Here is a 27620-nt window from a genome sequence, read left to right as displayed (position 1 = left end):
TTTTGTTTTGTTTTGTTTTGTTTTGTTTTGTTTTGTTTTGTTTTGTTTTGTTTTGACAGATGAGCCTGTAGTTTACCTATTTATATATTCTAGACCCTTACCTGCTCACTTCCTTCAGGAGTGGTTTCTAAGAATTTCTGAGGGTTTTTTTGTTTTGTTTTAACCAAAACACCAAGTTTGGATGACCTTGTGAAAATTGGGACATTTTCTTGTCTACAGTCCTCCTCTTCAATTCACTTAATCTTTCAAAAATTATTTCCTAGCTTATCATGTCTGCAAATATTTTCAGTTCTTTGAAATATATTTATGCCTGGAGACTTGAATGCCTTGTACTGAGTAGAGAATTTCACTTCTAAGTTCCCCCCCAAAAGAGCTCTCTCAAATGTCTCCTGAATCATGGATTTCAGCTAACTTATTAATGTTTATGCTACCCTTTTTAGTTTGAAAATTGTTATCTTGGAGAACAGAAAAGCAAAAATATGGGTTTTAAGTATTCAATCTTTCTCCTGCCCCCAGGTAACATTATAACATTTTTACTAAGCATTTCTCTGCTCTTTATTATCTGCCATTAGCATTCATTAAATGTTTTCCCTGTGCAAACCCTTCTTCTTAGCACTTTTCATGTTGTCTCATTTAATTCTTGTTACCTCCTCATGATTAACCTTATTTAAATTTGAGGAAACTGGGGCAGAAAGGGGTTAAGTAACTTGCCCATGGTCACACAGCTAGTGAGTAGTAGAGCTAGATTATGAACCTAGACAGTCTGACTCAAATACCAGTTCTTCAGGTCTACACCACACTGCCTCTCATTTGTTATGTGAAGTCAGTGCAGTGGACAATAAGGCAGTGGTTCTAAGCCCTGGCTGAACATCAGACTCCCCGTGGAGTTGTGTTTTTTGTTTTTTTAAGTTTATTTTGAGAAAGAGAGTGTAGGGGAGGGGCAGAGAGAGGGAGAGAGAGAATCCCAAGCCAGTTCCATATTATCAGCTCAGAGCCCCATGGGGGCTCGAACTCACAAACTGAGATCATGACCTGAGCCGAAATCAAGAGTCAGACGCTCAGCTGACTGAGTCACCCAGGTGCCCCAGAGCTTTTTTTTTTTTAAACCAACTATTGAGGTGTAATTTACATACTATAAAATTCCTGTCTTATGTGTACAATTTGACGATTTTTAGTAAATTTAATGGGTTGTGCAACCATAACTACAATCCAGTTTGGGGGCATTTCCATCATCCTGTGGAGCTTTTTAGTGTTCATATTCTTGAGTCCCACACTAGACCCACAGCCTGAGTGGAGTCAGTGCTCCACTGGCTTTGCAGCCCTGGACTCTTAACTTTGGCAATAATGTGAAGATTATGCATTCAGTGCGTGCATCTAGGGCCCCTCCACCCCCACTCTGTGATGCACCTTCTGATCTGTCCCCAGGCATCTCCACACATAGCTTCAGGCAGGCAGTGCTCAGCCTTGCGCAGGTCCCGTCCCCGCTCCAGGTATATGTTTGCTTCAGGCCCCTTGCCTTCATGTATGTTTATCCTATCCGGACTCTCTACCTCCTCTTGTGGCCTGTTCATTTTCTAGAGGAGAGCTCAAGTACCTTTTTTGTTCTTTACAAAACCTTCTCTTGCTACTCTGTTGCATCTGCAGGGAACGGCCACGCTTTTGCATCCCTGCCCTGCCATTGCCCTATGTGCTATGGAGCCCTACTTCATCAGATTGTAAGATCTGGTGGGTGGGACTTAATGTTACAACTGTTTTGTTCCCTACTGTTGAACACAGAACTAGGACACATCAGAATGGATTGTGGTGATGGTTACACAGCTTTCTATGTTTATTTAAAAAGTATCGAATTCACACACAGTTGGGTAGTTTTGTGGTATTTATGTTATACCTCAATAAAGTTGGTAAAGGGGCACTTGGGTGTCTCAGTCAGTTAAGTGTCTGACTTCGGCTCAGGTCATGATCTCACGGTTCCTGAGTTCGAGCCCCACGTTAGGCTCTGTGCTGACAGTTCAGAGCCTGAAGCCTGCTTTAGATTCTGTGCCTCCCTCTTTCTCTGCCCCACTCCTGTTTGCACTGTGTCTCTCCAAAATGAATACACATTAAAAAAAAATTTTTTTTTAAATACAGTTGGTAAAAAGCTCCACAGGTGAGTCTTATACTCACCTTGCTTTGATACATTACTTAATTTTGAACATCTGGATGCAGAATTTGGCATATCATATTAAATATGTTTCTCTCTCTTTACAGGAGTCTTACGGCCCCTGAATATTTTGGTGTCTTCAGCCTGTCAAAACGGTGTCAAGAATGCCTGTCTTAGTTCTGCACTGTCCACCCGGCATTTTAGTTCTCTGCAGACACCAGTTGTTGCCTCTGCTCCCAGACTTGCCACGTCTGTCAGAAACCTGACGTGTGGACATACTGCAGCAATCCTCAATAGGTAGAGTATATTTCAGTAAACATGATGCTGAGACAAAAATTCTGAAATACTCATGCCTGCAAAGATGTTTTAGAAGCAGACTTCTAATATCTAGAAGCAGACTTATTATATAGACTTTGCCTGGTGGAGGGGAGAATATGATTGATAGCCATGTGCCTACCTGCCTGACAGAGCACACTTCTGATGTTCTAGATATGGTTTCCTGGATGGAAGCTGTCAGCCAAAGCGGAGGGTGAACGAGATGCTCATCAGGCAAGACTGCTATCCATTTAGTCAACAAATACTTAGTTAAGGACTCCTGGGTACCCAGCACTTGGCAGAAAGGATACGAAGATAAAGTGAAGTCCTCAAGGAGTTAGAGATAACTCTGAATAGATAAGAAGTCAGATGATTAAAATATAATAGGATAAATTCTCTCATGGGGATTGAGGGGGCAGATTATGGAAGGCTTGCATGTTGGCGATGGTTGTTATTCTTATTTATACTTAGTGTCCAGGATCATTTGAAGTAACAATGTATATTAAAGTCAGCTGTGGGGCGCCTGGGTGGCACATTCGGTTCAGCGTCCGACTTCAGCCAGGTCACGATCTTGCGGTCCGTGAGTTCGAGCCCCGTGTCAGGCTCTGGGCTGATGGCTCAGAGCCTGGAGCCTGTTTCCGATTCTGTGTCTCCCTCTCTCTATGCCCCTCCCCCGTTCATGCTCTGTCTCTCTCTGTCCCAAAAATAAATAAACGTTGAAAAAAAAAATTAAAAAAAAAAAAAATAAAGTCAGCTGTATTCCAGTGGAGCTGCTCCACTCATTTTTTTTTTTAAGTTTATTTACTTTGAACTAAAAAAAATTTTTTTAGTGTTTATTTTGACAGAGAGACAGCAAGCAGGGGAGGGACAGAGAGAGAGGGAGACACAGAATCCGAAGCAGGCTGCAGGCTCTGAGCTGTCAGCACAGAGCTGGACGTGGGGCTTGAACTCATGAACTGTAAGATCATGACCTGAGCCGAAGTCAGATGCTTAACTGACTGAGCCACCCAGGCACACCTTTAAGTTTATTTATTTTGGGATAGAGAGAGGGAGTCCCAAGCAGGCTCCACACTGTCAGTGCAGAGTCTTGACGAGGGGCTTGAATCATGAACTGTGAGATCATGGCCTGAGCTGAAATCAAGGGTCGGATGCTTAACCGACTGAGCCACCCAAGCGCCCCCACTCATTTCTAAGTATAGAAATGGATTTTATCCTTTAATGAGTCTTATTGCTGAGTTATATTTTTAAAAATATATTTTAGAGCGGCCCCCTTGCTTCCAAATGTCCTGAAGCTACCAGTCAGAACCGTAACATACTTCAGTTCACGGAAAGGGAAGAGAAAGACTGTGAAAGCTGTCATCTACAGGTTTCTTCGACTTCATTCTGGCCTGTGGCTAAGGAGGAAGGTGAGTCTTCACACTATTAGATTGAAAAAGGATTGGGAGGAGATTAAAAAGAAGCAGAATTCAGTGAGCCTATTCACTGATGTACCTTCCTTTCATTTACCAGCAGCTTTTACAGTGCTGTGCTTAAGTACCAATTTCGCAGGCATCTCTTTTTTTTTTTGTTTTTAATTTTTTTTTTTCAACGTTTATTTATTTTTGGGACAGAGAGAGACAGAGCATGAACGGGGGAGAGGCAGAGAGAGAGGGAGACAGAGAATCGGAAACAGGCTCCAGGCTCTGAGCCATCAGTCCAGAGCCTGACGCGGGGCTCGAACTCACGGACCGCAAGATCGTGACCTGGCTGAAGTCGGACGCTTAACCGACTGCGCCACCCAGGCGCCCCTCGCAGGCATCTCTTAATGTAAATGAATTCATGTGAAGAAAACACATTTAAGCATGTATAAAACAAAACACTCTTCACAATAGCTAACGTCTTCACTGTAGGATGGGTCCATCTCAGGTCTTTTATATGTCTGTGCATCTAATGATCACCAGAAGCCCTTTGAAACCCCCAATGTGTAATAACCTGTGGGGAAGCTCTGTTTAAGCCTAGAGTGTTAGAGCAACAGAGTTGCCTTCAACAAGGACTTAGTCTCATGGCTCAGATTGGGGACTGAAGAGCTTTCAGCCAATTTTGGATTGGATTCTCTGTGGCTTAGTCTTTATGACAGAACATTGACCCCACGTGAGCTTTTTTTAACTTTATGTTTTTCTGTCTGTTGGTATGTATGATTGGGCTCCATATCAGACAGAACCCTAACACTTACTCTGACCTGGGACCATAGCCTGTGAGGGGGAATTCTGACAAATTCTTACTGCTCTGTCCTCTCTCACAGCATGTCATAAGCGTGAATGTGGGCTTTTTCGTTCACATCTTTATTCACGGAAACAGAGTAGCTGATGATTAGAAAGCAGTTGAAGACTAGAGCTTTGTAAAACTACCTTTGAGTTTTAATAACTATTCAGATTCTAATTCCTTTTCACTACTTGGAAGTTAATGAATGATTCTTAAAGATCGAAATTTGTTTCTCCATAAAAATAAAATACTTAATTGGTGGGATTTTCACTAGTTGAAAGGTTGAAAGGATTATCTCCTATTATATAAATAATCCTAAATTTATAGGTAAATATGTTGATTGGAACTCTCCACTCATTCCTCCTTTGGAACAATACCGTGGTAGTTCCTTTGCTACACTTGTAATTAGAAGCTCATGTAATCTGTAAGTAGCCAAACTAAATAAATTTAGTTCAGTTAATAGTTCTGAGTTTTGTGAATTTTGGACCATTGGAAAATTTCCTCCCCTTTGTTGTCATATTGATTATAACCAGGTCTTCATCTAGCCCTAGATAAAAGAAGATGGGTGGTTTTCTTTGCCTTCCTTTCTATGCCCCTTTTATTGGGCTCTGAAACCATCATGTTATCGTAAAGGACCTGATCACATTCTCTCATCATAATGCCTAGTCCCCACTCAAGGTCCCAAAAGTTATTCTGTATGCAGAATGGCCTGCTTCACCAAAATGCAATTTTTTAGGGGAAAACAAGAAAGCTGGATGGGTTAATTTATATTCATGTTTAAAAACTGAAAATACTTTCTGCAGCACAGTTTTATTTCCTCTCATTTCTGAACCTAGACATTGTCTGAAAAGTTTCAAGCACTTTCACAGTGGTTGCATTCCATAGAATAATGATCAAAGATACTCATGGTAATAGGACAAAAAATTAACTGTCTGTAAGTCAGAAATCCACAGGGACCCAGCTTGGCTTACAAACTAGAAAATTATTACACAAATAGGGGGATTTGGATTTGAATCTTCCATTGAAATTGTAAGCACTGAGTAGTAAAAATCTAATCTCTGGCATTTTAAAATCAGAACTCTTAAGTACTGTTTTCTTATTTCTGAGTATTAACTGTACTGTAGAAGTTGCTGGTCAGAGTGATGATATCAAGACATGTCAGAAACCCAAGATGATTTCTCAGCCCAGGGCTAAGGTTTTGTTCAGTTAGTGTAGTGCCCTAAAGAGTAAAGAGCCCTTGGCTTGAAAGGACTCTTAGCAAAAGCTTGAGTTCTAGTCTCCCGTCCCCACTCACTTTCTGTGTGGTTTTAGCCACGTATTAACCTGGGTGGCACCTAAAGTCTCTTCTGGTCTAAACAGACTATCCTTGTAGTTTTTACATTCAATCAAATCTAATTTTTCTACAAAAATTAATTATTTTCTTTCAAAATTAATAATGCTTGGATGCTGTATCTGGCAGTTCTGAGTTAAACACACAGGCTAACACCACTCCCAATAGCAATTTTATTGTATTCGGTATTCCTTAGAAAAGTACTTACACTACAGAAATCAGTCCCTGCTGTGAAAGGAGGAAATGAAGCTATACATTTAGGTGCTGTGCTCATCGGCCCTTGTAATACCTAGTCCCCTTAAATGAACATAAATCTTATCAGCCTAGCCAGTGATGTCCTTCCTCAGCCTTACACTGGGAAAAATAGTAGAGTAGTGGTTAAGAACTCTTACTAGTTCCATGACCTCAGTTGGCTACTTTACTTCTATAACCAGTGGTGGTTTTTCTTGAATCTGTAAAATGAGAATAATGGTATGTTGTTGAAGAGATCATAAGGTAATGCATATAAAGTTAGCGATTATAATTATACATCATTACCCTGTACTTTCCCCACCACAAAGATTCATCAAAGTATTAAATTACTAATATTTCTTTTTCAAACTGCATATACTTTTTCTGTATCTCCCCCTCATTGAGAATCACATCTTTCTGAAAAACATTACCAGCCCCAATGAAAGTCTCATCCTTGTTCTCATTGGGCCTATAAACCATGAATAGTGAAGATATCTGTTGTTTCCTACATAACGTCTTGTTTTAAATGTCTTTATAATATTATCTCACAGGCTGGTTATAAGAAAAAATTATGGAAAAAGACGACTGCAAGAAAAAGGCGCTTGAGGGAATTCGTGTTCTGCAATAAAACCCAGAGTAAGCTCTTAGATAAAATGACAACGTCTTTTTGGAAGAGGCGAAACTGGTATGCTGACGATCCTTATCAGAAGTATCATGATCGGACAAACCTGAAAGTCTAGATCAGAAGTTTTAGGACTTCCCAGTTACTGAATATGTATCTTTGTGTAAATGATGTCTTTGCAAGAATGAGTAAGTGTAAAACTTGATGTAAATTGTGCCAATTGGTATGGAAACATACAGTTCCAACATTAAACTTATTAAAGTTTTAAAACTTAATGGATTAAACATTTCAAAATTTGTTCAGGGAAATGAGAGTTTAAAATTGTTGATTATTTTTAACAAATGGTAATGGCTTAACTATTTCCACTTAGGCTTATCTAGTTGCAAGGAATTTGAAGTTAGAGCAGGCATAAGAAGACTGAAAGCCAACAAGTTACCTCAAGCAGTGTGACATTATTTGAAGGATGTGTGCCTGGGAACTCAGGAACCGTCTCACCAGCTCCATCCCCCTCCCAGAAATAACCCCCAGGTCTCAGGAACGAACAGAAATTGTAGGGTGTTCCAAGATCCAAGGCACCTCTAAGGGCCTCAGGAGCAAAAGATGCTAGATTTTTAGGGTCGGGGGTCTGCCATGCATGTGACTCAGTTTCTGCCCCCATCATAATCCTAGCTCATACCTTTCGGGTTGTTTTCTGCATCCTAACCCTCAGCTCCCATCTCCAGGCTCCAGTTGCCAAGAGTCTCTAACTGGGCCAGCTTATCTCTTTACACCAGGTCTTCTCAGGGGTCATTGACCGGTGTCAGGAGCCCACCCTGCCTCAGTTGGTTGTGTTAGCAGGTTCACATGGAGCAGTTTCGCTTAGAGGTGAGCTTGGGGTTGTAGCACACATCTAGTATGCTAGGCTTATTGGTTCATAACAGTTCTCAGTTTATTGGAACAGGATTTTTATAGGGAGAAGAGTAAATCAAACAGCCTTTCTGTATGCCCATTCATGAAACAGAAGAGGCTTTACACGTGAGGACAAAAACGTCTTATTCAAGAGTTGAAAGGTACTGTATTTTCTAAAAGATGACTTATCTACCAGAGATTTCATGTTTTTAATTGTGAGGATAAACATTTTCCAAAGGCACATTGTAGACACTAAGCAAGAGTTAAGCATTGTTCATTTGAAGAGGGCTGGGTAAGAGGCATTAAGGAAAATTCTCTTCACCATGTGGTTAAAGCTAGGGCAGTGGTTCTGAGCTGTCCCATCAGAGTCATCTGGGAAGCATTTTCCAACAAGAGAGCACTTGGCCTGGTTGAAAAACCACTGTAGATCTTAACCAACTTACGATGGGGTTACACCCCAGTAAACCTATTGTAAATTGGAAATATTGTTAAGTCAAAAACGCATTTAATACACCTAAGCTACCAAACATCGTAGCTTGGCCTAACCTACCTTACATGTGCTCAGAATACTTGCATTAGCTTACAGTTGAGCAAAATCATCTAACACAAAGCCTATTTTATACTGAAGTGTTGACTGTCTTGTGTTTATTGAATTCTGTACCAAAAGTGAAAAACAGAAAGGTTGTGTGTGGGTGAGGATGGTTGTAAGTCTATCCGTTGTTTACCCTTCTGATCACGTGGCTGACTGGGAGCCTCGGCTCGTTCCCACTGCCCAGCATCACGAGAGAATATCTTACCACATATCACTAGGCCAGGAAAAGATCAAAATCAGAATTTTTAAAAGTACGGTTTCTACTGAATGTGTGTTGTTTCACACCATCATAAAGTTGAAAAACCTAAGACCGTCGTGAGTCACGGACTGTGTCTATTAATTAGAATTCTGCCTCAATTACTATTTCAAATCCTTTAATAGTTGATGATAAGATGAAGTTTCTCTATTGTTAATAGAATAAGGTTAAAGATAACCAAGTTGAAATTCTGTGGCAAGTCAGGAGAGGAACTTCTTGAAACCAGTGCATGTTCCTTAAAAGGAAGAGGGGTGACAATAGAGTGTTCCAAAACTAGAAGGCCACCTGTATGTCTGTTTATGTGACCAATTAATAAAGAGCAGACATTTGATTGGAGATGAGGTAAGACTGCAGCATGCAGTGGCATTCTGTTTTGATGGGTTTTCATTTTCTTGTAACTTCTGAGATGGCAGAATCTAAGCACTTCAAGGTTTCCACATCACTTCTTACCCATCCAGCTCCTGCCTCCACTCACCCCTGGTAGCAGGATGGAACTGGTACCTGAAGAAGTTGAGGAGGAGGCCACTTTCCCACTGCCTCTGTGACTTCGCTAGTACAAATACAGACAACAAAGCTCTCAGTTATAGGGGCCTCAGAGCACCTTGGTTTTTCCCGTAGACCCAGGGTAGGAGGGGTAGAGACCAGAACCAGCAACCAGACCTCAGCATCCAGACACGGATTGAGGTGTAAGGGCTGCCACACATGTGATTTCGGAGAAAGGGAATTTTCGTGTATATGACTTTTGTTTTATGGGTAGCAGGGCTTATCATCCACACTGATTTTATACTCTGACAACCAAACATCTTTCATTAAAGAGCCTACTGAAATGGCACCGAACTTTATGTGAAGGTATAATTTATTGAATACCAACTGCATTCCAGCATAGGGATGGGCATATACATACAAAACTGAATCCTCATTCCAACTTTGCAGGGGAGGTTTTTTCTTTAAGTTTATTTATTTTTTTAGTAATCTCTGCACCTGTTGTGGGACTAGAACCCACGACCATCAGATCAAGAGTCTCACACTCTTCCAACTGAGCCAGCCAGGTGACCAAGGGAGATACTTTTTAATCCCTGGTTTAGATTTGAGGAAACTCCAGCTTATAGAAGGTTAAATAAATTACCCAAAATACAGCTAATAAGTCACAGAACCTAGGTCTAACTTCCTGGAATCCTATGCATTTCCTGGAGTCTTTTAACGTGAAAATTCATATCTAAATTAAGTGACTGTGACCTAGTAGTATAAATACTAAATACTTATTCATGACACTGTACCAAGTCAGCCTTTGCTTTTCTGTTATTTGTCAGTTCTTCACCTGGTTAATCTCAGTTCTGTTGCCATTGGACTTGGCTCAATAAATGAATAAATGAATGGAGTTTTAGCCTTTCTTTCCACCTCTTTGTCTTCCTTTCAGCCTTCTGAATGTGGTCCTTTATCTGCTGCTGCTTACTTTTATAGCCCTCATGCCAACCATACAGCATGTAAGACTATAAAGGCAAAGAAAATGAGTGTTGCATTTTGATGCTTCAAATTTTGTGTTCAAGTCTTTGTGACCACCCAGTAAAGCTTATATGTGCCTGTTCATATTTTTTTTAAATGTTTATTTTGAGAGAGAGAAAACATGTGCACTTGCCTGTGTGAGCGGGGGAGGGGGAGAGGGAGAGATGGGGAGAGAGAATCCCAAGCAGGCTCTATGCTGTCATCACAGAGCCTGACGTGGGGCTCGAACCCACGAACTGTGAGATCATGATCTGAGCCGAAATCAAGAGTTGAACGCTTAACCAACTGAGCCATCCAGGCACCCTGTTCATATTTTTAAGTAAACTTTGCACCCAGCATGGGGCCCAAACTCAGGACCCCAGGATCAAGAGTCCTATGTTCTACCGACTGAGCCAGCCAGGTACTCCGCCTGTTCCTTTTTTTTTTTTTTTTTTTTTTTTTTTAAGATTTTTAAAAATGGTTTGTTTTTGAGAGAGGGAGAATACAAGTTGGGGAACGGCAGAGAGAGGGAGACAGAGGATCCAAAGTGGGCTCTGCACTGACAGTGGAGAGCCTAATGTGGGGCTCAAACTCGTGAACTGTGAGATCATGACCTGGGCTGAAATCAAGAGTTGGATGCTTAACCAAGTGAGCCCCCCAGGTGCCCCAGCCTGTTCATATTTTAAAGACAAGGGCTGCAGCAGTATTAAGAGCACCCACGTCACTCAGTGCTCCTCTGCACACTCTACCCTCTTCTGACCTGCACATGTACTCCCTCACTTGCAGGCGAGGGAACAGGTACCAAGAAGGAAAACGATAGACCAAATTTCTGCTTTTGCACAATTAAAACTCTTTACCAGATGAGCTGCTGTATTTTCATAGCCACACAGATTCCACTAGTGACTTTTAAAAATGTAAAACATACTACCAGGTTTATATTTACATGATCAACTGTATTTCAAAACACCCATTTTAATTGTTTTCCCACCACAATTCTATGCAGTAGGCATGGGGCCAAGGCACCGGACCAGTTAATGACTGAGCACTCAGCTTCTAAATCCTTGCTACCTTCCACATTTTAAAAAAGTATTTTCCCTTTCTGGGGCTCCTGGGTGCCTCTGTTGGTTAAGCGTCCCAACTCTTGATTTTGGCTCAGGCCGTGATCTCACGATGATGGGATCAAGCCCCATGTTGGGCTCTGCGCTGAGCATGGAAACTGCTTGGAGATTCTCTCTCTCCCTCTCTCCCTGCCCCTCCCCCCACTCAAGCTTTCTCTCTTTCAAAAAAAATAAAAATAAAAATAAACATTCTAAAGTATTTTCTCTTTCCTCATAAGCTCGACATTACAAAGATGTTTTTTAAAAGAAAAACGTTAAGACTTTATTCAAGGTATATATCAGGCATTGTAACAAAACAGCAGAACTTCAACCTTTGGAATACTGTAATTTTACATCCCTTTGATGCACAGTCCAGTATACTATTTTATCACAGATCATTCTATAGGGACTACAGGAATAAACTAGGGAAACTGCACAGTCACAACCGAGAACGTCAGCTCTTTGAGTGTGTGCCGTTTGAGAATGAAGCACATCCTTTGCCGTTTCAAATACTGTGCAAGGCGAGGACTAGGAAGATACTCAGCTGTGGTCATGGTGGACAAGCACTGTTATCACAAACACACGGACAGTTTACACACATTTCAGAGGCCAGTGAATTGAGCAAGCTATTCACACAAAGCCAGGAGGGATTATGACTCCACTTCCTAGTGTATAAGTACACCACCCCATCTTACCTCCTCAGAAACAGAACAGGTGCTCAACGGCAAATAACTAAAAGTTATTACATGAAAATTACAGACTTTCAAGCTAGCATTTTGTAAACAGCCTATGTCTGTAAATCAGGAAATTAAAAACGTTCAGTTATATCCTCTAGACAGAACACCACAGCACTACATGTACACTTGGAGGCATTCACATTTTATGTCAGTCCATACACAAATATACAGCTTGTTGGATAAGTAAACACATTTTGCCAGAAATATGACAGCTGCTCTCATTTGTACAGTGAGTGTTTTTAAGAGAGAAACCAACTCCCTAATCAACACTTGAAGGAAAAATAGTTACATTTACATTAAGACAGCAGTTTGGATACCTTTAAATTTTTTAAATCTTGAATGAGCAGTAATACAGCATGTCTGAGAGTAGAGTGCTTCAAACTTGTTTTTGGCATAGTTGAGTGCAAACTTGATAGCTTGTACTTGTTAAAACTTTACATTGTAAAATGGTGAAAATATAGTTGGTTCACGAAGGATCTCTGCTGCTAAAGGCATTTATTATTTTGGCAAAGAAAAGAAAAAAACACTGCTAAAAAGCTGCTTAAGCTGTTTCTGATAATTCTGGGTACTCCCAACTAACAGGTAAATACATTTAAAGCATATATTTTTCCTCTGAAACTATTCAGTGAGCTTTAAGAAATTAGATTTTCTGTCTTCCCTAATGGGTTTAGGGATTGTTGGGTGTGGGGGAAAGATCATAAAGAGCCTATGTTTGCTCTCTGAACCACAAATTTGCTTTTAGGTTTGTTTTCCTAAATCCCATTGTAAATTACAAACTCACCTTCAGAGGAATTGTGGGAAGAAGGGATTTAAATGTGCATATCTGGCAACAATCAACTTCAGGTAAAACCCTTTCTCGGGTGGCTAAGATCCAGCCAGTGTGCCATCAGCAAAGACTACTGATATATGTTGGTGTATGTAGCTCAGTAATGAGACGGTCTTTAACTGGGCCTGTTTATAGCCGGTTGACAGCAAGTTCTATGTGGTACATAACACTAATTCTCTAGTCTTCAGGGCATATCTATGAACAAACACAATCCAAGTATTATAAGTGACTGGTTTGTGACCACTGCATGCATTACACTGAAAGAAAACACCAACTCTAAGCACAAATATACAAGTCCTACATTTTAGGCTCAGCTCTCCAAGGGGGTGGGGAGCAGCTACCTCGGACTGAAATGCTATGTAAACCAGATTCTTCTTTTCAGATAAAGTTCTCAGTCTAAGTAGAGAGTCCCTTTAGCTAGTGCTCTATTATACTAAGCGATCTCGGCTTGCATAAGACGTCTGGTAAGACGCGGAGTGCCCATGAGTGCAATTTCTCTCGTTCACATTCTGCACAAGCCGGGAAGGGTGTGAGCCACAGCTGCCCAGGGAGCTGAGCAGCAAGTCAGTCCATAAAGATCTCAACCTCTGAAACCTTTCTAGAACCCAGCATTTTGACAGGTGTCTCAGACGTATTTGACAACATATCTGAAACATAGTTTTAGGTTTGTTTTGGGTTGATTGGTCGGTTTCTGCTTACTGTTCTCTTGATCAAGTGCTCAGATTATAGGCTCCTCTACCTGGGGAAATAAGTCACAGAACTGGTTACTATGAAGGAGAAACAATCATTTGTCAAGCACTGATGGAACACTCAAAATGATTCCTCAAAACAGCCCTGTGAGTTCACATCCCCAGGAGGTTTTACCAAAGGTGAGCCACCTGCCTAAGCCATTGGTACATCCCTTGACAAAATTCAGAAGCTCTTAACCCAGAATCCAGGGGGAGACAAGCTTCTTGTGACCTCTCTTATTCTGGACTGTTCCCCTGGCCTCATTACACTCGTGTCTGTCATTACAATATTGTCTCTTCATTCTAAACGTCTCTGGTCTATTGACTTAACATCTATCTGAAGAATATGGACCATCGTCCTACAGGAAAAGGGCTGTTTTACTGGAGTTGTATTTGGAAGCTTTATAAGCACATCTGAGACATTCTCTAGAATCAAAATAATTTTTTACATATCTCGTAGTTCTCTTACATATCAGAACCTCTGGCAGCCCTTGCGAGTCCATTACATTAAGCCAAAAGCCATAAATATGTACACCGTAGTCCAAAGTATTAGTACCAAGAACAAAAAAAGTTTAAAAAAATTGCTTTGTTTGCATTTACAGGACTAAAAACGAAGTATGCAACAAATAAATTACAAATGTACATCTCAGCAGTGTGAGGGTGATCTCTTATATTTCTAAAACCACACTGCTGACAATCCAATTGCAGAAAATTACTAACCTCAAGACTTAAAGGTCACACCCCCCCCACACACACACAAGCTACCTTTCCCTTTAGCCTCTCCCCAGCAAAATAAAGAAAAGGAAAATAAAAATCTTAAAAGTGTAAGAGGAGAGAGAGAAAAGGCTGTGTCTGTGAGGCTGCACACTCAAAGCACGCCAGCTTGCGGATTTCTATGTTATTAGTGACTAGCTCTTTAAGGCAGAGAAGAAACATTCTGTGGGTCCGGTGCTGTTGGCTCATCTCACTCACGTGGTTTCAGTGGCTGAGGATGAGGTACTTTTCTTCCTAAAGCGGGATCGAAGGACTCTAGGCGGTGCCTGGCAGAGAAAACACAAAAAGGCATCCCTCAATTTGGTGTATGCATTGAACCTTTAAAAAAATTTTTTTTTGAACATTTATTTTGGGAGACAGAGCACAAGGGGCAGAGAGAGGAGGAGACACAGAATCTGAAGCAGGCTCCAGGCTCTGAGCTGTCAGCACAGAGCCTGACGCGGGACTCAAACTCACAAGCCGTGAGATCATGACCTGAGCCAAAGTCGGACGCTTAACCGACTGAGCCACCCAGGTGCCCCTGCGTGGAACCTTTTGAGGCGAGCACCTGTGTGCGTTTTGTGTTGAGACACACAACTCCTTTGGTACACGAACACTTGTGTGACACAGTTGGCTGGGTGGAGGGCTCACTCCTAAGCAGGAATCAGGGTCACACCCCAGCATCCTGAAGCTGAGCACCTCCCTCCCTCTTCATGCTCCCTAAGTCCCTGAGTCTTGGGAGCAAAATGACCCTAACAAGTGACTCGGCACAGAGAAATGCCTCCTTAACTCTTCCCTTGTCTTTGTTATTTCCTTTGCGAACCAGCCTCATATTTCTAGGTACGTGCTAAAAATTTCCATCACCAAGTTTCCGGTGTTCTTTCTGGATGTGAAATCCTTCAATGCACAGCAAGCCACACAGCAAAAGGAAACACTGTCCTTAAGTATAAAGGTTTCCACCTCATCTCCCCTACAAATGACTATCAAGGGAGCCCTCCTACCATGGGACACACAGATCACAGAAATTCCTTCTACAATGAAAGAAAAAGAAATTTTTCTCCTGGCATAGCACTCAAGGCCGGAGGGGGGGTTGGGGAGGGGAGGAGGGAGTGCAGTCACACAACTGGCTCCAAGCTACCCTCAACCCTTGTCTCTGTCCACTTCTCTCTACTAACTTTTGCTGTGGCATCCTTCCACACCTCTGTTCCTTCTGACCTGAAGCCCTTCCCGTCCTTCTCTGTCTTGCTGTTTATTGTCCTCTCTAGCACCCAGCTCAAAAGTCACTCCTGAGCCCCTCTCCTCACAGCCCAGTGACGCACAACCAGGGTCACCTTTGTTCTCCTAGTGTTTTGCACACAAGAGGACATCAGGGGACTTTGCATCCTTGGCAGAGTGTGTTTGCTCTGGTCCCTGTCTCCCCCTCCACACTGTGAACTTCTGGAGGGCAGGTCCACATTCGCCATTTCCCAGTAAGTAGCTCAGTGCCTGGAAGGCACACAGAAGGGAAGGAGGGAGAAAGGGAGAGAACAAAACAGGAAATAGGAAGGTCTGGTCTTCCACATCCCCAGTCCCTCACATCACCATTTTGACTAGGAAATGTTTACCAGCCACCTCTGGACTCAGAGTAAAAGAGGAATCAGGGAAACCCACCTTTAGAAACCTGCCTTAGGCTGTTTAAAGTAAACAGTAAAGCAGCTTGTGCCGTTTTAACACAACAAAACCAAAATGGCAAAACCCTTAGACCCTACGATGTTTTGGGCACCTTCCATGTGAGAGCTGAGCCCCTCCCCCTATCATGGGTTGGCTCAGGCTGTGTTGGAGCCCAGAACATCTTTTACCAAAACCTCTAACTTCAAAATTGATCCATATGTGCCCCACCCTTGGAAAGGAATCTGATGAACTCGTGTACACTCAGTGGTAATAACCACGGTCCTAGTCTGAACGGGATCGATAGGTCATGGTGCTTGAGTAGGAGAACATTTCAATGCATCCCCTCAACTAAGTCTCATGGGGTCCCTACGCTGAGGACAGGGGGACTCCCAACTTGCCTCAGATGGACTTTCAGGCCACAGTATTTAGCAGATGGGGCATGGGGGAGGAGATGTGAGGGGCAGAAAGGAAGGCTAGGGGGTCCCCAATTCTGCCAGCTCCACACCTGAGTCTAAGACTGGTGACTCCCTACCCACATCACAAAGCAAGGCCCCAAGGCTCTAGGCTTAGCCCTCCTGCTGCCAAAACTCCATCCACACCTACAACTGGCCACAGTACATCTATTAAGTATATTTGATTTAGGTCGCTTTAGAGGGCTGTGCCCTTTCAGTAACATTTTATCGATATTGGCTTTATACTAGGCACTATTGCTGTGTCTTGAAGATACGATGACAAACATGCTTTATTTACAAAAACTTGTCAAATAACACATTTTCTTCCCCTAAAACACACATTGGGGTTGCTTTTCATTTCCACATCATCTTATGTTAGTAGTTGTAAATTTTTGATTTCTAAAAATTTTTATTAAAAAGTTTTTTAATGTTTATTTATTTTCAAGACACACACACACACACACACACACACACACACACACACACACAGTAGGAGCTGGGCAGGGAGAGAGAGAGGGAATCTGAAGCAGCTCCAGGCTCTGAGCTGTCAGCACGGAGCCCGACACGGGGCTCAAACCCACGAACTGCGAGATCATGACCTGAGCCGAAGCGGGATGCCCAACCGACTGAGCCACCCAGGAGTCCCAGTAGTTGTAAATTTTTAAATCTTATTCTAAATGCTAGATCACCTCTCCTATTTCTAAATAAAATGAGCAGAGTCTTTTTCACCCCTCGGCCAGTCTCTGGATGCTACCTAGTGGTCTGTCCTGTTTGTTTGATGGGGAGAGATCTTCCTACCCCAGGCGCTCGGGAGGTGCTGGGTGCCCCAAGGGATGCCACTCCTGGGCCCCCCAGGTCTCCAGGGCAAGGCCCTTGTGCAAACACATGCTCCACCACACAGCCCCAGACACCGTGTACCTCCAGGGGGAACTCCGTCTTTCGAGGCGCCTTATACTTGTACATGAAATCCAGCAGATCTTCCTCCTCCTCGTCCGAAAATGCCAACGGGTTTTGGACCTCGTGGGGCTCCCAGGCCTTCACACCACCCTCATTCACATCTCCCTCAACCACTTAATGTCCATTTACAATCTATACAAAGGAGACAAAGTACAGCAGGGAGGGATCAGCGGAGAAAGGAGCCAGGAAGGGCAGGCAAGGGCAAGGTTAGGCACACAGCATGACGAGCCACGCCTGTTAGGACAGCCGAGGTCCCCGTGTCTGAAGAAGCAGCCAGTATCCCCCGGGCCTCCCTGCAGGCTGGTCCAGGACTGCGAGGTTCCAACTGGAGACTGGCAGGCACTGTGCACAGGAACAAGCACAGGCTCCGGAACCTGATAAGCTGGTGAGCAGAACCGATAAGCTGCCAAGGGAGGTGGGGGCACCGCTGCCCTGGGACAAGGAAGATGCTACCTTAACTGAGAGGTGTCAAACCCTGCAGCTTGGACATGTGACGCCACACCAAAGAGTGCTCAGGGGAAGAATCCCCTCTAGAACGGATCAGTGCGGTGATCTGAAGAGGGGACTAGAGTTCCCTCTCTTACACAGATGAGCCATGTTGACAGTGCATTACAACTGCATACTCAGCTCACGTGTTCTTCAAGACAGGATGTCAAATGCCAGGAAGCCTTAACAGAGAACCTTAAGTGAAGTTATGTAGATGGTTCATTTCAAAGGCCAAGTCCTAAAGAAACAAAGAAACCTAGTGGGAAGAGAATCTAGGAATACCCTTCCCTCCAGAATGACAGCAAGATTCCTGTTTTAATCTGCCTTGGCTAAATCCACAGGAAAAACTCGAGAATTAATTCATGTCATGGAATGCACAGGTTTTTTTTTAAATGTTCAATCCTTAAGCATATTCCACGTCCTCCTATTTAAGCCGAGATATAAAATATTTCCTGCCCATACCTGGCTTATCTGACACTCAAAGACATATCTTTCTAGGTTTCATATATTGTTTTTACCTAGAATCACAGACTGCAGATGTATGGGGCCCTCAGATCATCCAGTCAACAGCCCTAAGGCCTGTAGGAAAAAAAACAAACAAACAAAAAACGGACCTCTTTCTGGAACACCCTGCTCCTACTCCTAAAAACATAGCCATCAATGTGTTCTCTCCATCAACACACAACTCACTCGACTATATGAGCACCAGGTGTGGGTGAAGCAAAACTAACAACAGACCTTAATCTCGGGCAGCTTTTCCAGGTACTGCTGCTGTATCCCCAACAGCCAGCAGGAGGCAGCATGAGAGCTCGATTGCTCGTTTGTCTTCACCACAAATTGCAAAGCAGAATTGTAGGCTGGGAATGCCCTGCTCTGACAGCTCCTTGGTAAGGGCCAAGATGGAGGTTGTTAACCTTCCTTTGATTCTTTTGCTCTGTGCATCCCCCAGCCTGGGGGGTGGGGTGGGGTCAGGTTGTCCTCTGGGCCCTTCTTCCCTTGCCCAAATCAGCTGCACCCTCAGGACTCTGTTGAACATGAAGGCTGGCAACTCCAGGGAGCCCTCCCTGGCCTCCTCACCCTAGGACCACAACTGCACGTGGCATCTGTACCACGTGACTTGCAGTGCGTGCCCGGTTTCTCATATGGGCCTCATTCTGTCTGCCTCAGCCTGACAGAAAGCATCTTGAGCTTTGGGGACCGTGGCTGATCCTCGGTGCCTCTGAACACGGATGCAGGGCTGGGCACCCAGTGGCTGCAGGTGGAATACAGGCATCATCTGAGAGCTTAGGTCTCATCCCCAGTCAGACCTTGACACCCATCCACAGAGAAGTTCCTTCAGGACACAGATACCTCTTGGCTGACAGGAGGAAAAAGAAACAGGCCTGCCCAGGGCCAAAAGGCCTCAGACCAGGACAGAAACCGCAGAAGCAGCCTGGCCAGGTCTGCCTCGACACAAAACTGCATCCTGGGTGTGGGCCTGGGGACTGGTTGGAGTCTGTGCCTCTGCACATGGGGTTCCCTCCAAATTTTGGTCCAGGGCTTTCCCCGTGCTGTTGCTATCCATTCCTTAAGACCCAGAGACAACCTGTGTGGGGAGTGACTCTCACTGAAGTTCATGGCCACAGCAACCACCTCTAAACCTTAGGTGATGGCAGCCAAGACCTTGAGCCTGCAAAGCTGCCACCCTGGTGCCCAAGGCTGGGCAGCCTCTACGAAAGGACAGGAGTCCCTGCTGCCTTCTGCGGCCTTGCCTGACGTTCGATAAGAGTGAACGTGTCAGCAGGACCACAGCGGGCTGGCACGCAGCTCCACATCTGCTCTCTGCTGGGGGGGGGGGGGGGGTGGGGGGGAGGGGCAGGGGGCGAGGAAGAAACTGGCTGAGTCTCAGAGCCCTTGGAGGCCTGAGTAGATGTGTATGCACAGAGCCCAAGGCTTCCCCACCCCCATAGTGCCAAAACACCCCCAGATTGTTAACCACCAGGTTAGCAAACACATCCCACACAGCACACGTTAGTGGGAGCCATTAATGGAAGTCAGCAAACGTGTTGAAGGAGGGCACACCCGTCTGGAACACTTACATCCGCGTCCCCGACAGCCACCGAGGAGAAAGAAAACAATATTCTGTTAGGGAAGGGTCTCTGGGGAGGAGACACACACACGTGCGAGCGTGCGTGCATACGCACAGATCCACGCACAGACATACACTCACTCGTTTCCCACACTCTAAACCTCACACAGCCACTGCTGCTGTCTGAGGAAACGCGCTGCCTGGGGCTACTCTGGGAAAACGCAATTCTCTCTCTCTTTCAGTAGGAGGAATACAAGGCATGACTTTGCTTTTTTAAAATGAGGCCCCACACACTTGATTTTTCTATTTTAAAGGGAAAAAAACCCCATCTTTATGACTAACTCCAAGCAGTAATAAAAACTTCAGTTCTACATTACATCAGGGCAGGTAGGGAGAAAAGGGACAGGAAAGAGCTGTCGGGCGGGAAGGAGAGAGATTAATAGAAAGAGACCCGTGCAGGAAACAACAGGGAAATGGCTGACAGAAGGGCAGGAATGGAGCTGAGGTGGGGAGAGAATGTTCTTGTGGGCTCTGAGATGCACAGATGAAAATCATCTCAAGGGACCAGGAGGGGCTCTGTGACCAAAGTGTCTGTGACCCCCTGAAACCCTCTCCCACGGCATCATTGCCGGAGAGCTGGCCTCCAGTCCCCCAACACCATTTGCTGACACCTCACACCGGGCACCCATCACTTGCAGAGATGGCCACACTTTATGGAGGAGGGGACCGAGCCCTGAAGAGCTGAGGGACTTTCCCACTCTCACAGACGGACGAAGCTGGTCTTGCAAGCAGACCTTAGGGAGACTGGGAAGTGGGGGACAACTCCGGGGCACTGGGTGTTAAGAGGGCCTCAGAAAGGGAGGGCTGGGGCAAAGGCTCCCAGATCACAGCTCTGAGCAGGGCCACCCCAGCCCGAGGGCGCCCCCCCCCAGCCCCACCTGCTGCCCACTCCCCAACACCCCCATCCTCACAGCTCCTGGGGAAAGCAAACTCAAATGCCTACAGTCAACTGCAATTCTATTTAAATACACTGGAAACACAGCCTCTGATTTGGAAACCGTCAGGGGTCACAAGAGGTGAGGGCTTCCCAGGGAACAGCGCAGAGCAGTCCCATGAGGAAAGAGTGGAGGGGAAGGCAGCTGTAGTCTCCCTGGTCCTCCAGGTGGTAATATCCCAGAGCTAGAGGCTTTCAGAATGGCTCGAGGAATTTACAAACTCAAAACTGGTCAATAGTTAGAAATAGCCACAGTCGCCTGAGGCCTCTGGGACCCCGCTCGAGGTTGTTCCCCAACAACCAGGAGGTTCACCAGGTCCAAGCATTAGCCTCTAGCACTGGAATGCAGCCCCTCTGTGTGTTTCTTCCTTTTGAAAACTGAGATATAACATGACATCGTGTTAGGTTAAGGTGTACGATGTAATCATTTGAGCCATATACATGTGTATATATACATACACATATACGTATACATATACACATACATATGCATATACATATACATATACATATACATATACATATACACATACATACACATATACGTATACATATACATCCCTCTGTATCTGATGTGGACCAGGAGGCCCCTGAGGGACACAGAGCTGGTCAGAGTTAGAGCCACGTTAGCACACTGGTCTCTACTGTCGCCCTGCTCAGAACTCCTTTGACAGTAGGTTCACATTGGGTTTATGGTCTCCAAAACCCCCAGGTGTTATATAGACTTTTAAAAGCCTTAGTGTCGAGAAGCCTTACAAATGAAGAAATGAAGGGGAAAGAGGACACTTCTTAAATGCAGCTCATGTCCTCTACTCCCACCACTGCAGGAGGGACGGCCATGCCTCTGCAGCCCCAGTGCTAGTTGCACAGGCAGCGGTGGGTGCTGTGCCTGCCTCCTCCCCCTACCGCACCCCCCCCCCCATGCCAGCCAGCAGCTGCAGATGGGGTGGCCTTTTGCCTTCAGAGCCAAAGGCAGATTCTCCGTGGAGGGGCGCCCTCCATGGCAGGTGAAGGGGGAGCTGGGTCTGTCCAGCACCATCCCCAGTCCCTCACGTATCTAGTCAAGGTTAGGGAAGCAGCAGGAGCAGGGCAGGAGACAACACGGCCAACCGCGGGCAGGCGGCCATGGCTGCACCAAGCCATCGTTCGCTCACAGGGAGGGCAGCCGCACTGGGAGACCCCAGGCTCATCCCCTCTCCCGGAGGCTTTCTGGCTGCTCCCAGCTATAATAAAAAGCCTTTTCACAACCACGCAGTGAGGTGGGGAAGCAGGACCTTTATCTCTACTTTAAGTTGTGGAAACCGAGGCTCGGGTTGGTTAGGTGGTTCACGCACAGTTACAGAGCTAGTAAGTGGCAAAGCAGGACCAGGGCTCCCTTGGCTGCACCTGGACCAAAACCCCTGGAACTACAAGCCTTCATCGCTTCAGAGGACCTGGGTAAGTTCCTGTGTCCTCATCACCCACAGCACAAGGACATATGACTCTGTGGCAGTTTTAAAATATCTCCACACATTTTTTGATACTCCTCCCTTCGTGAGGTGGAGATTAATTCCCCTCCCTTTGAGCACGGGCTGGACCTAATGACTCACTTCCAACAAACAGAAGAAGGCAGAGGTGACTTCAAAGACTAGGTCCTAAAACATACTGTGGCTTCCTGCATGCCCTCTCTCAGTTGGATCACTCACTCTGGGTGAAGCCAGCTGCCATGTTGTAAGGACACTCAAGCAGCCCCAGAGAGACCCATGTGGTAAGAGGATCTGAGTCTGCAGCCAGTAGCCACAAGAGAGCTATCTTAGAAGTGGATCCTCCAGGCTCAGTCAAGCCTTTATGTGACTGCAGCTCCGGCCAACATCTTGACTACGCCTGTTCACAGACCCTGAGCCAAACCACCAGGTTAAGAGGCTCCTGAATTCCTAGCCTGCAGACACTGTAAGATAACACAGGTTTGTCATTTCAGGGGGTTGACCTCCTGACTCCTGCCCCCCCCCCAACCGCCGCCGCCCAAGACTATGCAGCTGAAAGGGAGCCCCAAGGTCAGGCGCCAGCTTATGGTTAGAACCTCCTCCTGAGGCGAGAGTCCAGCACGCTGCACAGAGGCTGGCTGCTTACTCACCTTTCCGGGTCCTGCAGGTAGAGCAGCAGGTACACACTGTGGGGATGGGGGACATCATCAGTGACACCCCTTACTCAATGGGAACCAGCCCCAGCAAACAGGGAGGCCCCAGTGAGGTGTGGGGATTCCAGTATGTTCAACATAAGGGCCCTGGGAATGCGGGTCTCTGTAGAGACACCACGGTGGGGGAGGAGATCATTCTAGACTCAGCTTCCCCTCGGGTGCTAGAAAATGCCCTTGCCCGGCCCACACAGGTCAGTCCTATTATATCCTCTGAGAAATAATTCTAACCTCACCTGCTCACACACCCCTCCACTCTATGCCTTCCAGTTCAGAAGGATTTCCAGAAACCCTTCTCAGACTGACCTCTGACTCCCCAGATTGCTTGGTATCAGTCATTCGGTCAAAGGCCTAAGTGACCGTTGCCTTGTACACTCCACTGGTCTTGGTGCACATGTGGGCCTTGGTATACAGTAGGTGCTTACTAAATACAAGTTGACTGAGTGTCTCCAAGTTCATGGGACGCATGGATCATTCTTTCAACACCACCTCCACTCTTCCTGGGGTTCAATGCCAGACTTCCAATAAATGGTGTCTAAGATTCTGTAGGGAGGGCGATATGTTTCTGCAAATTCCATATTGTTATTTTACACCATGGGCATGTATTTTTATTTTACATATATTGTTACATTATATCTCACTGTTTTGTACATTTTTTCACTGGCATCATGGTTTCAAGAACGTATTGTACATTGTATGTACATTTTAACCACTGCTGCCATACCGCTCCCTGGGGTCCAGTCACCACCTCTGACCTGTCCACCCCCAGACTGCCTTCAACAACTGCCACCTGTCCAGGGTTTGCAAATTCTCTTGTTTGATCTCCTCACAAGCCCAAGACCCAGGCTGAGTAGGGACTACGGTACCCATTTTCCAGAGGAGAAAGCTGAAGGGAACAGGGCTCATCTTCCATGCCAAGGTCAAATTCCCCAGTAGCGACCACCTGGGGTGTGATTCTGAGAAAGGTTCGGAGGCCGAACATAGGCTCAGTGGGGACAAACGTGGTAGCTGCTTGGCAACATGTGCCTCACCTGCACTGCTCTGCACAGGCCTGCTGTCGCCCTGCCAGGATGGAAGCCCAGACTCAGGCCCTACCTCACCGCGCCCAGTGTCCAAGGCCCACATAGCGGGTAGGGAGGGCATACAAACCCTTGCAGCTGGGTCTCCTTTGTCAGACTTTCTGCCAGGCACATGGACCCCCAACTGCCCCAGAGCCTCTGATCTGGGTGCTTTTGCCCCACCCATGCCCAGGTCCTGGGTCATCTTTCACCCGTCTTGCGTTCTGAGAGGACTTTTATTTTAGGTCCCAGAACAGCTGGAGTGAGCGCCACATGGTCCCCGCCCTCCCTGCTGGGTCAGCACCTCCCTTCTCTGCCCCCTGGAATCACAGGAGCTGTGGCCCAGGGTGAGCAGGGGGCAGTGCAGGGTCATGTTGCAGCACAGCAGGTTCTCTGGTTCTCCATGAACTCTACCTGCTCACCTGCATCCAGGGTGACCCCACAGGCTCGCTGCTCCACCGGCAGAGGGCATCACTGCCAATGGAAGGCTGCAGGGCCAGCGCCAAAACAAAGCGTCCCAAACCGTTTCTACTTAGTGCTGCTCTGGGAAAATGTTCAAAGCCCAGGAGACACTTCCCATCGCCTTCAGACCTCACCAGACTTCTCACTTTCCCAGTTCTGAGGCTGCCCTAAATAATCCACCAGGAGGAGGTCTGGGCAGGAGGCCTGGATTCTGGTCCTGTGTGGCCTTGGCACAGTGCATGACCTCTCTGAGCCTACTTCTTCCACTTGGTTCACTTTATAATGACAACACAGAATCTTAGAGGGAAAGGGACTGTGGAGCCACCTGGGCCCCACTTGCTGGCCAAAGCAGGAAGACCTCCCTAGAGCCCCGGTGTATGACCATTCAACTTTGGTTCGGGCCCTTCCAATGTCAGGGACCTTACTACCTCACAAGGCAGCCTACTTCTCTCCTGGACACTTTCACATGAGAAAGTGCTTTCATAGGTGAGTTAGATAACAACAGGAACAACAGTACCAGCTACTACGTAGACTGCGGGCATGATCCTAAGCACGTTTACGTGGATTATTTTATTCAAATCCTCACAACAGTCCTACAAGTAGGTATTGTCATTCCTTGTGAACAGATAAGGAATCTGAGGTTCAGAGAGGGCAAGAGCATGCCCAGGTCACACAGCTAGTAAGCAGCTACCCTCTTAGAACTTTACCCAATTTTATCTCATTGGTTCTTGCTCTACCCTTTAAGCCTCACAGAATTGGGGTGTGCAAACAGAGAGCACCATCCCAGGAATAAGGAGGCCACAGGAGAATGCCAGTCCATGGGTGACCCGGTGACAGTTCCCTTCCCTGGGCCTTGGACTCTTTATTGGTAACATCTGAGGATTAGACTGAATGATCCCTGAGGTCTCTTCCTGCCTGGACTTTTGGGATTGCATTCTAAATTCTCCTGAGGGAGAGTTCACTCAGGAGATAGCCCCTCCGTGAGGTGATCCTCACCCTTACAGCCAAGCGTTTACATTTCCAACCTTGCCAGAGTTAAAACATCTCCCCTCAGAGAGAAGCCACAATGTTCAAACCCGGGGCCAGGGTGAAGTGGGGTGTTCTGATGAACGGGAGCACCCAGGAGGAAACTGATGGACACCTGGCCTGCTTCTAAGCTGGTCTCCCTTCCCTGGCAGGGAATATGAGCCATTATTCCCAGGGCGGCCACAGGACTCCTTCTTTCCCATCCCTGTCCAAGACCCCTAAAAGCCAGGTGGGGTCTTCGAGGCTCAGGGTCAAGATGCCCCCTGCAGGGTGCACCTCACAGCACAGGATCAGGGTCCAGGGGACTCATATGTCCCTGCTTCTGTGTTTAAGAGCAGGGCAGCCACCAGGCACATGTCACAGCCAGAGACTCCAAAAGGGTGGTCCAGTTCCCATCCTCGAGGCTCAAAGTTCCGCCAAGGGTGAGGAGTAGAGGTGGCGATCCAGAACTGTGCCCTATACCCCTTGTACCGTTAACCCTCCGCTGGCAGCAGCAGTGTTCAGCTCCTGAGAGCCAAGGTCCCTGGAATCTCTCCAAGGAATGGCCTGGGAAAATATGAGCCCTGGCCCAGCTCCCTCGCCCCTAATCCATGCCCCTGCCCTCCATAAGCCTGAAACCCACTAATGGATCAGACATCAGTGGGTCCCAAAGGGGGCTGCACCTCAACACCACCATATATGGGTCTCATCCCAGATTTACTGAATCTTCTGGGGATGGGCCCAGGACTCTGCATGTCTAACAAGGTCCCCAGGTCAAGCCTAATACAGGGAACCTGATGCCAGGCACTTGACAACCAGAGGTAGACATCGGGGACAGAGGTATGGTTTCCATAAAGCTGTGGCCTCTGCAGGAGTTAGATCTCAGAGCTAGTGTGGTCTTTGGCATGTAGGGACTGAGGGTGTGCATGGTGAATGGGGGCACAGGGATGGGAGCAGATGGCAGAGTGACAGGAAACATTCATGCAGGGAAAAGGAACCACAGGAGCCACAAGCCCTGGTTGGGCAGGAGGAGACACTCAGGTAGCCAAGACAGGGAAGCCCTCCTAGGAGTATAAGGTCGGAGAGGAAGAGAACAGAGAAAGCTGTCTTGGCCCACGTCCAGCTGTGCCCGTTGCCTCCAGGCTTGGTTCACTCACTATTCTCCACCCACCCCCAGCCCTTCGATAATCAGATGGAGAGGCAGAACCCTTTGATGCAGGAGGCCTAACCCTGGCCCCTGTCAGAGTCCCCAGGCCAGCCTCGCATCCTGGCCAGAATGGTGCTCTGCCTCTTGGCTGTCCTGGCACGATCTGATGGACATCTGTGTTGATGGCTACTCTGGGTTACGTGCCACATGGTGGACGGGGCCTCTCTCCGTGAAAGCAAGGCCTGTGAACTGGAAAAGATGAAAAGTGAAATGATACCTACCTGAGCTGCCGGCGCTCTCAGAAGCACTCCTGGACATCTTAGGCTGGCCATGTTTGCCGCTGGCTCGCCCAGACCCCTGTGGTGGGGGGCTGGAGGGGGCAGGGGCACCGTCACCCCGGATGGTGGTGAGGTCCTGCATGCTGAAGCTCCGGAGTCTCTCCGATAAGGCACCCTGTCCCTGGATACAACACAGGAAGGGGGCACACGTCAGAGGCCTGCCCCACAGACCACAGGCAGTAGTGGGGGTGGGGGGAGTGCAGACACAACAAAGGCCAAGAGGAAGTTCTGACAGTCGACAAGGTGAAACTCAAGACCTGGAAGGACTCTGCAGAGGGGCAGGTGCCTGGTGTACTGGCTGGAAACACTGAGAGGAGCAAGGCCTGGAATATTCCAGGGCCTCCTGTGGGTCTCAGCCATCGTGCCTCTGGCTCCCGGCTCCTTCTCCTTCATTTTTAAATTTTTTTTTAATGTTTATTTTTGAAGGAGAGAGAGACAGAGCATGGCGGGGGGTGGGGGGGGGGGGTGAGGGGAGAAGGGCAGAGAGAGGGAGACACAGAAGCCAAAGCAGGCTCCAGGCTCCGAGCTGTCAGCACAGAGCTCGATGGGGGGCTTGAACTCATGGACCACAGGATCATGACCTGAGCCAAAG

General features: G+C 46.5%; 2 protein-coding genes across 3 annotated transcripts in view; one reads left to right on the top strand and one right to left on the bottom strand.

Annotated features, from left to right (window-relative positions):
- The window catches only part of MRPL35 (mitochondrial ribosomal protein L35), a 13576-nt gene extending 3587 nt beyond the window's left edge, over positions 1–9989 (top strand). The window contains exons 1-4 of one of the 2 annotated variants that reach the window (XM_040496856.1): positions 106–516; positions 2248–2437; positions 3717–3861; positions 6809–9989. In XM_040496856.1, the coding sequence (XP_040352790.1) occupies positions 480–516; positions 2248–2437; positions 3717–3861; positions 6809–6997 (561 nt within the window). In that variant the 5' untranslated portion in view covers positions 106–479 and the 3' untranslated portion in view covers positions 6998–9989. Of the gene's footprint in view, positions 1–105; positions 517–2247; positions 2438–3716; positions 3862–6808 lie in introns of those variants that run through there. The other variant, XM_040496855.1, reaches the window with a different exon arrangement.
- Positions 9990–11451: 1462 nt separating this feature from the next.
- REEP1 (receptor accessory protein 1) overlaps positions 11452–27620 on the bottom strand; it is a 79144-nt gene continuing 62975 nt past the window's right edge. Inside the window, exons 9-12 of the mRNA XM_040496890.1 lie at positions 26972–27149; positions 22959–22994; positions 17259–17410; positions 11452–14525 (exon numbers count right to left, since the gene is read on the bottom strand). Coding sequence (XP_040352824.1) covers positions 14454–14525; positions 17259–17410; positions 22959–22994; positions 26972–27149 — 438 coding nt within the window. The 3' untranslated portion in view covers positions 11452–14453. The remainder of the gene's footprint in view (positions 14526–17258; positions 17411–22958; positions 22995–26971; positions 27150–27620) is intronic.

This window comes from Herpailurus yagouaroundi, unplaced genomic scaffold (assembly GCF_014898765.1).
Source record: "Herpailurus yagouaroundi ecotype Mexico unplaced genomic scaffold, PumYag 188, whole genome shotgun sequence".
In the NCBI taxonomy this organism is placed as follows: Eukaryota; Metazoa; Chordata; class Mammalia; order Carnivora; family Felidae; genus Herpailurus; species Herpailurus yagouaroundi.
Note: the sequence above shows the minus strand (reverse complement) of the source record. Positions and strands in the feature narration are given on the sequence as shown.